Source organism: Branchiostoma lanceolatum, chromosome 1, assembly GCF_035083965.1.
Source record: "Branchiostoma lanceolatum isolate klBraLanc5 chromosome 1, klBraLanc5.hap2, whole genome shotgun sequence".
NCBI lineage: Eukaryota > Metazoa > Chordata > Leptocardii > Amphioxiformes > Branchiostomatidae > Branchiostoma > Branchiostoma lanceolatum.
In genome coordinates, this window is record NC_089722.1 from 37,764,581 (window position 1) to 37,778,624 (window position 14,044).

The 14,044-nt window shown below is 41.7% G+C and overlaps 1 protein-coding gene across 1 annotated transcript in view; it reads right to left on the reverse strand.

Annotated features, from left to right (window-relative positions):
* Positions 1-1,512: 1,512 nt before the first annotated feature.
* Positions 1,513-14,044, reverse strand: part of LOC136421767 (myosin-16-like) — a 48,611-nt gene continuing 36,079 nt past the window's right edge. The window contains exons 32-41 of the mRNA XM_066409306.1: positions 13,476-13,707; positions 9,277-9,517; positions 8,397-8,598; positions 6,811-6,948; positions 6,246-6,428; positions 5,586-5,756; positions 5,142-5,246; positions 4,454-4,549; positions 2,843-3,051; positions 1,513-1,860 (exon numbers count right to left, since the gene is read on the reverse strand). Coding sequence (XP_066265403.1) covers positions 2,851-3,051; positions 4,454-4,549; positions 5,142-5,246; positions 5,586-5,756; positions 6,246-6,428; positions 6,811-6,948; positions 8,397-8,598; positions 9,277-9,517; positions 13,476-13,707 — 1,569 coding nt within the window. The 3' untranslated portion in view covers positions 1,513-1,860; positions 2,843-2,850. The remainder of the gene's footprint in view (positions 1,861-2,842; positions 3,052-4,453; positions 4,550-5,141; positions 5,247-5,585; positions 5,757-6,245; positions 6,429-6,810; positions 6,949-8,396; positions 8,599-9,276; positions 9,518-13,475; positions 13,708-14,044) is intronic.

The window sequence follows — 14,044 nt, forward strand, 5'->3', positions numbered from 1 at the left end:
GTGATTTTGGCCCAAAACCTGTGTTTTTAAAGACTCGGGAGACTGCTGGGGGAAGTATTCCCAAGTGGTGTGATCAGGTTGATTCTTGGAGACTGGAAGTCAAAGGTTTTCGTCTGTTGGTGGGCATTTAAAGTTAAAGTGTTGTATGGAAATTTGCAGAAATGGAGTTTTGGACACATTAGGGTGTGGGCTGTCCTGTCAAGGTGAGTTTTGGTGGACATTCAGTAATGGAGGTGAGATTTTGGCCTCCATTTCATTTGGTTATCTGAATACAATTCCATACTACAACGTATTGGGAATGCATGCCCCGTACCATTTCAAAACTTGTCCTTTGCAAGAAAAGACGAGACAAGAATATACTCAGTCTACTTTTCCTTGATAGGGTCATCTGGAGATGTCTAAGAAGAAATAGAAGAAGAAGAAGCTCACCATAGCAAAGAATGGAAAGGGGACGCATGTCTCATTCTCCGTCATTGTCTCAATGTAATGTTATGGAGGTTATATTATCATGATAGAATATGAGATATCAAAACTTGATGTTCCGCTACAGTACCTCAAAAGTCGCTAGAGGGAGGTTGGGGGCAACATCCAATCATTTCGAGGTCTCAGGATGCGCATGACCTACCTACATACCAATCATAAAGACAATCCATTCAGGTTTTCTCGACTTATCGTGTTCACAGCCAGCCATACACACGAACGTTGCCAAAAACATTACCCTTCTTGGCAAAGGTAATGATTGGCACACACAAACACACACACACAAACACACACACACAAACACATGTACACACACACGCGCGCAAACACACAAACACACGCAAGCACACACATACGCAAGCGTACACACACAAACACATGTACACAAACACACACACACACACACACACACGCACGCACACATCCCAGGATAAGTTACTTGGGTGAAGGTTGCAGATAACATATCATTTAGATACATGCCGAACCCTCTGGCTACTAGGTAAATCAGGTCCTGTGATAATATAAGTAGTCGATGTATACTCAGCTGCAGCTGATTTTACGGTGGTTCACTACTTTGGACTGTCCCACTGCGTACATACCATAACTAAACTTCAGACAGAAGCTCGTGTGTTACGCTAGCCTGGAAACCATACCATCGGCGGCTCCCCGCTATCTCTACGGCGCTGGGAGTGCATGACCCCCGCCCGCCCAGAGAGCTTAGCCCGCTCGGGGTGTTGATTGTCGGCCTTGCAAATTGGATTAAATTACTACGACGGCGGCGAAACTACGGTGGCTGCGAAACTCTACATGGCAGCTAAGATGACAATCTGACAGAAACGGGTTAATATAGCAGACTGGGCCCAGTAAAACACACCTATAAGCCGACCTGTAGAGACTGGTGACCAGGCTAGTGTTACGCCGAATGGCCCATTGTACCGGCCGAAGAATTCAAATCTAGCCATCAAGTTCGATCAGAGTGCAATTATAATCTAATGCATACATGATTCAATGAACACAAAGACAACGAAAGAATCACTTTTTCAACCTTTATTTCTATTACGCCAACTAACTTGCAAACAAGATATAGGGAAACGTGAACACTTTTACTCCTCGCACATATGGCAAACACCAAGTTAAAGATATTATGTGCCCTAGGTCGATCTTCGTTGTTTGCACAATGGTTGTTAACTCAATATATCGTTCGTAAAGATTTCAATGTATTTCTGAACGTCGTTCTGATTAAAATCTCCAAAAACGTGGTTCCGATATGGTGGGGGGTAAAAGTTGGGTCAAGGGTAGTAATGATTCAGGCGTGATTCAGGTCCATTTCCGGTCCGTCGGTCTGGTCTGTCGAGCACTGTTTCCGTACCGCATGGTATTCTGGGAAACAAAGAGAAATACATAGTTGGTGACTTGGTCTGGTTGACATCATCATCTCATCATCTATCGGCCATCGGCCGGGACTAAATAAGTACATACATCACTCCAAATCGCCTTGTCCAACATCATTTGTCCTAAGTGTTCATATGCAATCCCAGTGTCTCTGACTAAACTATCGGTAAAAGTCAAACTTCTGCAGTGCACTTGGCCTCTTGGTTTCCATAGAAGGATGTCCGAAACTATTTGCTGTTTGGCTCGAAAGCAGTGTCCAGCAAATGTAACACGACGGTGGGTGAGCTTTTGAGACAACCGCAGAAGACTTCCATAAATTGTTTTGAGAGTAGCGTGTTGTGTCCAAGAAATGTTCTGTGCCCTGCGTAGTAGCTTTGTATAGGTCCCATCCAGTCTGTTTTGGAGCTGACAGGTAAGCGGTTGACATGCCACCCCCCCCTGCTGTGATGCTATACGTATACAGTTGATGATACAGATACAGATGCTGGTGTGTTACTACATGAGATATAAAGATACATTATAAATATACCAAAGGAAGCCATCATCGCAAATACCACTTAATCCCAGCAAATAGAGACTGCTTTAGATTTGAGTGGAATCATCTGCCGGGCCGTATTGTACAGGCACCGATAGTAGAGGTCTTTAGGGTTGGACTAGCTATATAGCAGCCGCCCTGTTAGAATCTTAGAGACCTTCCACCATGTGATACCTCATTCCGGTGTTGTTAGGGTGTGTATATTATCTTGTGTTCGCAAGTTTATATGTATTTTAGTAGTATTTTAGTCGTAAATGTCTCTTATGCTTTGTACTGAGTTTTGTATCTTGTTCAGCTACCAGGGCTAACCCTTTAAATGTTATAGCATTCGGCTAGTTGGGTAGCCCTGGCTGGACTTTTTTTTACACCCAAATAGATAAATCAAATCAATAAGAAGAAGAGAGACACAGAAACATTTCGGAATGGAGATTACACCTGTGCGCCTATTCCGGGGTCTCCGTGCGGCGCGTGACGGTCCGGCGGACGACAGAGCCCCCTGGCCCGCGGGTCACGGTGGTGACGGTCTCGGTCTTGTGGCGCAGCTTGACCAGGGCGCTCTCCGCGATCTCCAGCCGCTCCAGGGCGTCATCCAGCTCGTGTTGGCAGTGGCGGAACTTGGACTGGCTCTGGCTGGCGCTCGCCTCCTGTGGGATTCGAAAGTAGTTACTCCAGTTATAGAAGTTTTAATGCAAGTTTATACCCGTGGGCTCATTGCAAATACATGGTAGAAACATAGGGAAAAACATACATGTGTCAGTGAACTGTGACTGACTTTGTTGTAATAATAGGCTACTAGTACTAAATAAGACATTTGGCTCTATCTGAACTAGCTGGGTTTGACTTCTTTTTTGCAATGGAAGACGAAAAGTCCTACTTTTTCTAGAATTTATGGGTTCTGAGATTTTGAGAGAATAGTAGCTTTTTGTTCATCCATGAATGTGTAAAAGTAGAGGTATTTTGTGGTTATCTATCTGAACAATTCGGTTCTTTCGTTATGGTTAACTGGAAAATTGGAAATAAAATGTGTTTCTTCTTCCACCGCTTTGGACGTACAGTATTTACAAATTCTTTGGCACACTAGTAATCTCTTATATCGTCCTCTCTCTGCTTCTAGGGGGTTAATTTTGTGGTCTATGGTTGAGCAGAAATTCAGATGAGGGTGACGTAGTTATAGTCGTTGGGCTGTTTTTTTTTTTTTAATAATCACTCAATTGCAAATTTGCACGAGAGAAATAATTGCAAGCAGGGCAAATGTTAACATTTTCTGAACTGTTTGATTTTATATATACTGTTTTTAGACAATGGCCTAGTTATTCCGTACAGAAGTGTATATTCATGATATCTCTTGACGTTTATTCCGACTTTAAGGTACGGTTGAAGGGTGGCTGAAGATTTTTGGGATGTTATTGAATAAAAAACCTTTCTTAAGCTTTATAAACCTTCCTCAACCTTATTTTTTTCAGGTAGTACCTTATAGCAAGTTGATAATTTATGCAAATTAGTATGACGTCATGATTACGTCATCAAGATTTACAAGGCCACGCCCATTTTTTTTGGAAAAAGGCTTTTTGGAAATGACGATTTCTGGCGAATTTTTTTGGAAATTTATTTTTGAAAAATTCGACAAATATCGTCATTTCAAAATATACTCCTTAACACGCATAATTCTTCATGTATTACTATCATGTACATTCCTGCAAAGTCATATTGATAAACATCGAAGTATAAGCCAAGGAGAGGCCTTTTTCTAAAAAAACGGGCGTGGCCTTGTAAATCTTGATGACGTAATCATGACGTCATACTAAGTTGCATAAATTTTCACCTTGCTATAAGGTACTACCTGACACAAATCCTCAGCCACCCTTCAACCGTACCTTAAACAAACACGCAGTACCCACTCAAAACCTCAACCTCCGTAGGAAAACCGTTAGACAAGTCGACCTTACTATGCAATTTAGTTGCAAGAGGATCCAAGGTCTAAGGTGTGTAAGGTATTCAGATTGAATGTTCGTTAGTCATCAAGAGTTGATGATGTGTTCTACGTACCGTCTCCTCCACCTGGCGTTTAAGAGCCCGGATCTTCATCTGCAGCTTCTCAATCAGTTCCTGGAGACGCTCCTGGTTCTTCCTGTCTTCCTCAGACTGGCGGAAAAATAAGAAAAAACTAGAGTTAAGTATTTGTGCTACATATACTTCAGGTTTGCTATGTTAGTTTAGCGATTGCGAGATATTTTCATAAATACGAATTGGTATTGATTTTTTTTATTTGAGTTGAATGTGTGAAAGTTGTGTGACGAATTGTTGAAAATAGAGAAAACGCTAGCGACCCCAAAAAACACCCCTCGCAATAAAATGGTATGGCGACCTTGTGACGTCACAATTCAAGATGGCAGCCACCACACATGCCAACGGATCCAACAACGGTTTTGCTACGGAAACCTGTAAACACGGTGTTGCTCAGATTAACCGTCTAGACTCAAGATGTATTGACTCAAGAAATACCAAACTGGACTCATAGATTAACTGTTAATAATATGCATTGACTCATGAAACCTGGACTCTCAATATAGGTCCAATACTGTTTTTCAGTAGAGTTGACGTGATAGGATACTGATATATGCGGCATATGAATTTGACTTCAAACATCGATACTGAAATATCAGTGTAATTATCACCGATTGCCAACACTATTTGGAAACAAAACGTAATTGAAGGTTCTGGCCTAGGTCCTTACCGAGAAGGTGAGTTCTTTAAGACGGCGGTCGTTCTTGCGCAGTCCCTTCAGGTCTTCCTGATGTTTCTTCTGCGCAGCTTCGATGTCTAATTCAAGTTCACGAACCTGAGCCGCAACAGATTATTCAAGTCATACTATTCCCATGTAACATATTTCATCTTTTTATGATCTACGTAATGCGTAGTAGCTACCAGTAATTTACCGTAAAACGTAATTTATTAATTGTGCATAAAGCGCAAAAAACACTCTTCTATAAAAAACACTCTACTATAAACTTGTCCAACCTTGCCCAATGTCACAAACGAGTGTCGTGTCCGCAGTCTTTTTTCTATCCTCCCCTTCTATACAATGGGAAAATGCACTTAATTCGTTCCCAGAACTTAGAAGGCAAATCTTTACTAATGGCCCCACCATACGGAAACGAAATGAAGTGCATTTACTTACCCTGCCCTCCAGCTTCTGTATGGCGCGGCGGCCGCCCTTGATTGCAGCTTGCTCGGCTTCCTCTATGCGGCGCTGCAGATCCTTCAGGTTGGCCTCCATGGTAGCCTGGACCTTCAGGGCGTGTTGGGCTGCCTCCTGCTCCGCGCGGAGGTCCTCAGCTAAACGTGCGGCCTTAAATGGTGAAACGATTTTCAGTTACATTTTCTTAACACATACATGGCTACCTCCCTGTTTCCAGGCAGCATGGTGTACATGCAAGAATGTATAACATTCGCCTAGCAGGTTACTTTTTCTTAGAAAGTAAGAGATAAAGGTCGGACAACAAATGTTATTTGTTTTGTTATGTTTTGGACGTGTCACGTCACATCACAAGAGAACTTCAAGACTAGAATTCGAACGGACTCGCCGTGTTGAAGAAAAGGCAGAGTATACATCGAAAGCTCCACAAAAGCGGCGAACTTTTCTGTTGCGTGTTGGGTGTTAGATACTTCGTTCAGAGTAATAAATGTCACATCGCGTTACTGATGGCTTTCCTAGCCTTCAAAAAAAGTCATGGCACATCTACGTCTGACTTTGATGAAATACGTCATCGTCAGAAAGAACCGATATCATGATAGCTTTGGACATTCTACACGACTGCTGGCTGCAGTTCCTACTCACGTCGCTGATGGCTCTCTTGGCCTTCTCCTCGGCCTGGCGCTGAGAGCTGACTTGCTCCTCCAGCTCAGACTGGATGGTGTGGATGTCGCCCTCCAGCTTACGCCGCTGCGCCACTAGGCCGCTGTTCTGGGTCGTCAGCTCATTCAGACGGTCGTTTGCCTCGGCAAGCTGCACTTCCGCAATCTAAAACGAGAACATAGTCAGTATAGTAGTCATGCTGAAAGCAGAAAAGTCCCCTATAGATATTGTTTTATTATCCACGCTCACATAGATGTTTGACCAAAGAGGCTATGGGAACGGTGGCGCCCTGCACACCGTATGGTGTGGAAAGGGCTTTAGCTTTTAATTTTTATAAAATATTAGTAATAAAGATGTGTTTGGTTGTAATTGGTGATGAGGTTCTGATTGTTGCTTGTAAAAATGTATCTAGAATTATTATTTTCTTTTTCGCCAAATCAAATGCTGAATCAAATATCATCAAAAATGGTCATAAAACCCATACCATTGGATGTATTTAGTGTACAGGAATCCAAGGAGCAAAAGATGTTGCTATATGTGACGTTACCTTGCGGATGCGGTCTACTTCGTCCAGTTGTGAGCGGAGAGTCTCGATCTCGCTGGCCATGGAGTTGCAGTAGCGCTCCTTGATGGCGATCTGGTCCTTTAGGTCCTCCCGGATGCGCTGCTCCTCGTCCAGCTTGATCTGTAAATACGGACACACATATTCACATCAGAGGAGACATGTACTGACAAGAATAAAAAGATTCCAGCCATGAACCGTGATGAGGGGGGATGTAGACTCAGTCACGTTAGGGACCGCATCCTTAAGAAATACATAATAATCGTGGCATTGTTATATGATCGTTGATAGTTGTGTATGTGTTACACTTCTGTACGGTTGGGACCCCATAGTGATGTCATCTCCTGTGATTGTATATATGTAAATATTTTGCGTTTGGGAATGCATCTCATTATGTATAAGCAGCAACACCTGTGCTGCATTGCTATGTGAACCAGTCAGAATTTCCTTGAAGAAAGTGAAAGATGGTCACCGAAACGTCGGTGGAATAAATTTCTTGGTTGTGTAAAAAGAGTATTTTTATTCAGTGACTTACCAACCTGATGATACTATTCACGGATGTACTGATAAGGTTACGATGATGAAGGTTAGACATCCAGGTAATACGATACGCCAAAAAGTAATTACTCAAGCAACTGGGTAAGATTTTGAAACAGTCAAACGTTCAAGACAGCATCCACTATGTTTCGTCAGTGACTAAAGAACTAGAGAACCAGGTTTTATACCAAAACTCTGAATTGAAATGTGTGTAAGACACCTCATTAATATTAACTAAGGGATACATGCAGAAATAAGGAAGGACTAAGATCTGTTCATATTTGCTTATTCATTTTTTTCGGGCACTGTTGTCATTCCTCGACTCATACGCGAGTCTCACTGCTTTGAAATCAAAGTGTTTGTGTGGACTTTAGCTTAGAATCAGCGGAGTCGTGATGCAAGATAAAAAAACAACTTATAACAAGTCTTCGTTCCAATTTCTATCTAGTTTGTGTTCCAGTGTTTCAATGTGAATTTTCTATTAGACTTTTGTTCAACTTTTCCGGTAATGGAAATTTGTGCACATTGATAGCACAACGGTGGGTCAAAGTAGAAAAGAACTTTTCCCCCGCAAACCTTACTTAAACGGAAAAAAAAAACTTAATGCGCAACTCACGCGCATTGGAATATACGCGCAAGTGTGACAGAGCCCTAAGGAAAATGGACATTTTCACTGAACTTAAACTTTACAGTGGCGGCAAGTGATTTACAGGACGGATGTGTGAAGAAATCATAAATAATTGCAACAGGTTTTTTCACTGTGATGATAAGTTCACGGTACAGAGGTTACCGTGAAAACAGTGAACATAAAGTTACCGTAAAGGAAACAACAACACTGTGACAGGCAACTTCAAAACAAATTCCCCAGGGAATTCTCACTTGTTGCAACTACGCATGCACGAACACATTCCACACATGCCTGTACAATTCTGGGAATTGTTACAAATCGGGCGTAAAGTATACTATTAGGCTCGCCTGTCGGGCGTCGCCAAAAAATACAGTAATTAAAGACTGCACAGTCATCCTCAACGGACCTGTAACTCCTGCATGGTCTGATGCAGAGATCCCAGCAGTTTGCGGCTCTCCTGGTTGGCCTTATTGGCGTTCTCCAGAGCCGTCTCCAGCTCGCTCAGCTGCTGTGCCAGACTGGTGTTGATCCGCTCAGCCTCAAGTCTGGCCTTAGACTCCAGATCGATACTCTGGTTCATGGTGTCCAGGGCGCGCTGGTGAAGCTTGCTGTAAAGGCATCATCATATTTTCAGGCTTATAGGCTTATCATAGGCCACAACACCCCCAGCCTCACTTTGGTGCATGACCCCCAGCTGACCCCGGGAAATTCAAAATGGCCGCCATAACTGGAGAGAGGTCTATTGTCGTGCGAAAATGAAATTACATTCTGGTTCAAACAGTATGTCTGCCATATGTTTTGCTAGTAGATGATTTAAAACAAAGCAAAATGTACACCAGACTGAATGATACAGCTCAAAGGTTGTGAAACACATCAATTCATATGATATCATGTTTAGCCTAAAACATAAGAAGAAACTTTTGTAATTTATATGCAAGAAGAAGACTTGTCAACAATATCCTGACAAATGCCATGAGATTGGAATAGGTCGAGTGCAATCCAACGGTCATCAACACTAAAAAAAAAACAGATGGATCCAAAACGACCCGCTAGTTAACATATAAGGAATATCTTCTTTTTTTTTTCATTTTCTTGACTTTCACATGATAAGTAGATTGCGTCCAGCATTTTCCTATCTCATTGTATCAATATCTATGGTACACAACTACACATCCAAATATAGGATGTGACGCACAAACAAGATAAAAGAACTATAAGATCAAGTACATGGTTAGTATTTTCACACTTGACACACTTGAAACGCAACAAAGAGTAACAAGACCCACAGCGTGCTCTCGAACTCCTCGTCCTTCTCTGCCAGACGCCTATCGATGTCAGACTTGAGCTGCGCGAACTCCATCTGCACGCGGACCACCTTGCCCTGTTCCAGCTCCAGCGCGTTCTCCGTCTCCTCCAGGGAGCCGTGCAGCTCCTCTATCTCCACCTCCAGGCGGCGCTTCCCCTTCTCCAGCTCCGCCACCACCTTCGCGTTGCCGCTGAGCTGGTCCTGGAGGTCATGGATCTCAGCTGAAGGGAAAATACAGAATGGAAAATGTAGATACTTTGGCGTCGTGTTGGGTAATTGTTTATTGTGTTTGGTCCAGAGCTCAGAGGTCCCGTGTCCGAATCCCCCGACATGCCAGTGATGTTTTTCCCTTTGAGAGGCTCTTTATTGATACAAGACTTTTCTCACTCCACCCTTGTGTGTAAATGGGTACCTGATTTTAGTTGGGAATGTGAAAGAGGGATTGGCCCCGCCTTACAATACCGTGTCCTAGACACAGTGGATAACGACACACTGCCCCTAAGCCATCGAAAAGGGCTATGGGACTACCTTTACCTTTATTTTTAGATACAGTGTGGCAATAAACAGAATCATGTTGATGAAAGATACGTAGAAGTAGTAGTCAACGCTTTAATTTACTAGTCAACACTGAAATGTCTACTACTTATAACCAAAATATCAAATTTGATAAAGTCAGGCATTTGATATATGTACAGATGATGAATCGCAGAAGCCCATTCATTACAAGAATGAATCGATGAGTATTCACTTAAGAGTCATTGCATGAGAAAACCAGGCAGAGGTGGGAAGATGGGGGTCGGCCAAATCGGCTCATACTTTGTATGTGTGATAGGTATGTTGAACTATGAACAGCCATATAATTAAAACCCTCCAGCTATTTTTCGTTATGGCGTTCTGGGACCCCCCTCCGAGACCCTCAAAAATCCAACAATTTATAGCTGAAAATTACTGAAATTGCAATGGCTACCCTGACAATTCTGATTAAGATACGATTATAAATTTTATATTTCCATATAGCATGGGTTCCCTAGTTTCACCTACCAAAAGTTGAAGGTGAAGCATTGAAGTTATGAGGGTGTACTAGGGGGTTACCAGAACCAATGAAAGCAGAATTTTCATCTCTTTGAATTTTAGTCATTTTCAAGGGGCATTATCTGCCCTGGGCAGTGGCTTTGGAGAATGGTTTTACTGTTGCTGGAGAGAGGAACATCTACTGATTCAAAAACAAGCGTCGTTTAATTGGGATACATATAACGCGAGCCGTGAATAGGGGCTCTTTATGGGGATTTTTCGGGTTTGGGGCTATAATAAATCAGGTTGTGACGTCTCACTACGGGGTAAGTTATGGCAATTTTTTCTGCCGCTGGGTGAAAACCATGCAGAATTGTCATAAAATGCTAGCACAAATCAGAAATGTTCATTTGGGCTCTACATGGGGGATATGAGGATACTTAAAAAGAAAATTAAGCTTGTTTTGCACATTTTACAGTTGCTCTCTAAGAATTAGTTAGTTTCACACTAAATAATCATATGCATATTCATTTCTTAAATGTTACATAATGAAAAAATGCTATGTATGGGGGTTATCAGAACTCCACATTATCATTGGTACACACCCGTGCACATGGGTGCAGAACTACATATACTTTATATGGAAAATAAAGAAATTAGACTATAACAAATGTCAAGAACAATTTTAGATTTTAGCTAAATATATATACTTCTCGTGGCCAATCAGGATCAGAACAGGTTTAACAAACTGCAGTTCACAGATTATAAAACTTTCAATGTGTTCTCAAAAACGTAGCCCATTTCTGTAGCATGTAATGTAATTTTCATTCCCAGGGTTACACAAACCATATTAAAATGTTGATACTACATGTATCTACAAAATGCATGCAATTCTTAAAATCATTCCATAGGACCATTGAAACAGACATACGCGTTGAACAGATGAATATCATTATACAAAAATTGAAGTTCAAGATCATGCACATCAACTTGTTCTTCACTCAGTCTGACTCTCAAGAAGGTGATTAAGGAGGATGTTGGTTTACAGGATGATGATCTTTATTCTGCCATGCTTCAAATGGACTTGTAAAGAAACTTGTGTCACCTCACAGAGGATGAAATGAATGTAATAATACAAAATACAACTGTTGCCATCATCTATCATTTGTGAGAAACGAACATCTGCAAACGCGCCATATGTGAAAGGCTGAATGCCTTGAAGCTGATAGGAGTGACGCATCGCAATTTCCACGTACTTGCCACTTGTCACTAATACGACCAGTACCGGTATACGGCCGCGGGAAAGCCTCCTACATCTGCGCACCTGCACATGTTGGGCTGTTTCTATGGACTTTTCTTTGTTATGAAGCATTGACTTTTAGCATTGCACTATTATCTGTATTACGGCAATAATACATACAAAGAATTTCAGTGATGCCCTTAACTTTTTTCAATCTTTGAGATTTCACATTACATTCCCATAACATTGTCAACATTGACAACCTCTAACCGCCTGCAGCAAATGCATGTTTTGGTGTTGTTGTTTTTTTTTAAATTAAATGCTGTTAGTTTTGATACTGTATTGGTTAAACAATATTCAAAACTATTCCAATTGTAGCATAGTATACATAACCACTTAGTTCCCAAGTACCTGGCTTTCCTGCTAGCCAATAGCCAGGTGCCTTGTATTGCATGAATTGTGTGGATTGTGTCATTTTAGATTTTTTAGATGGGTAAAAGAGATTGAAATTACTAGTTACAATCATTGGCTGAGTTCTTCGAGAATGCTTGATACCAAATATATAATGTTCTTTGAAATGGAACAATTGCAACTGCAATGTACAATCTGTTGATTTCATTATGATTCATGTACTGACCCAAACTTATAAGTATATATATATATATATATAGTTTAAAACTATTCCCAGATATTTGTTACAGTGACTGTCTTGTTTCTTGATTTTCCATATAGCTGCGGGTACCCGTGATATCACATATATGGGTCCTGATAACCCCCATCCATAGCCTTTTCACTATTGACCTCTTTATAATTGCACATACTTTTTTAGTAAGTAATTTACTGATTAACGTCTTAAAAAGCAACTGTAAAATGTGCAAAACAAGCTTCATTTACTTTTTAAGTATCCTCATATCCCCCATGTAGAGCCCAAATGAACATTTCTGATTTGTGCTAGCATTTTATGACAATTCTGCATGGTTTTCACCCAGCGGCAGAAAAAATTGCCATAACTTACCCCGTAGTGAGACGTCACAACCTGATTTATTATAGCCCCAAACCCGAAAAATCCCCATAAAGAGCCCCCATTCACAGCTCGCGTTATATGTATCCCAATTAAACGACGCTTGTTTTTCAATCAGTAGATGTTCTTCTCTCCAGCAACAGTAAAACCATTCTCCAAAGCCACTGCCCAGGGCAGATAATGCCCCTTGAAAATGACTAAAATTCAAAGAGATGAAAATTCTGCTTTCATTGGTTCTGGTAACCCCCTAGTACACCCTCATAACTTCAATGCTTCACCTTCAACTTTTGGTAGGTGAAACTAGGGAACCCATGCTATATGGAAATATAAAATTTATAATCGTATCTTAATCAGAATTGTCAGGGTAGCCATTGCAATTTCAGTAATTTTCAGCTATAAATTGTTGAATTTTTGAGGGTCTCCTAGGGGGGTCCCAGAACGCCATAACGAAAAATAGCTGGAGGGTTTTAATTATATGGCTGTTCATAGTTCAACATACCTATCACACATACAAAGTATGAGCCGATTTGGCCGACCCCCATCTTCCCACCTCTGCCTGGTTTTGCCTGGTTTTCTCGTGCAATGACTCTTAAGCCCCCCCCCCTCTCACTGGACCCGCGGCACGCTGGCGGCGTCGCTGCTGCCGATCGAATAGACAAAGCACTCAACGAATTTCATCGACCAAAAACGAACCTTTTTAAGCTTTATGTATTTTGTTTGTCTTTTTGGACATACTTACACGTTTTGAATGAAATTCCAATTATAAAGTTAAGCGTAACACAAATCCATTTAAGGACGCAGCGACGCCGCCAGCGAGCCGCGCGTCCAGAGAAAGGGGGGCTTAAAGCTATGCGCTGTATGATGTGTGTATCATATTTGATCAGGTAACAACTGATGGGATTCAAACCTTGCTGGAACCTGTTCTCCTTCTTCTGGTGCTCCAACGCGTCTTGAGCCTCCTCCAGCACACCCTTGACCTTGAGAATCTCGGACTGACTCTCGCGGCTCTCCTTCTGAGACTTCTCCAGCTCCACGGCGACGACTTCGCACTTGGAGCGCCACTCCTCCAGCTGCCTGTCGTACAGGTACTGCTTCTTCTCCAGCTGCTGACACATGGAGTGTGCCTTCTCCACGTCAACCTGGGGGAATGGTTCGGATTTTGGAAACGGTCAGACGTTTGTGGTGGCATCCACTACCTTTCTTTAGTACTAAGGTGTAAGATCTGAGGTTCATAAGATTTTAACTTAAAAACACTGAATTGATATGTTAATGAGATGAAGACATATTTTAGAAAGTCCGATAGGAAACAAAATTAGAAATAGTTAAGACAGGAAACAACCTTATAAGAAAGATTGTGCATTTTGTTCGTCTTCCCATTTGAGACAAGACGAAAGAAATATGTGGTGGCTGATTGTCTAGTCATAGATCGAAGTTAAAAACAGACTCTTGGTGATTCTAAATATAGAGTAGTCTCTT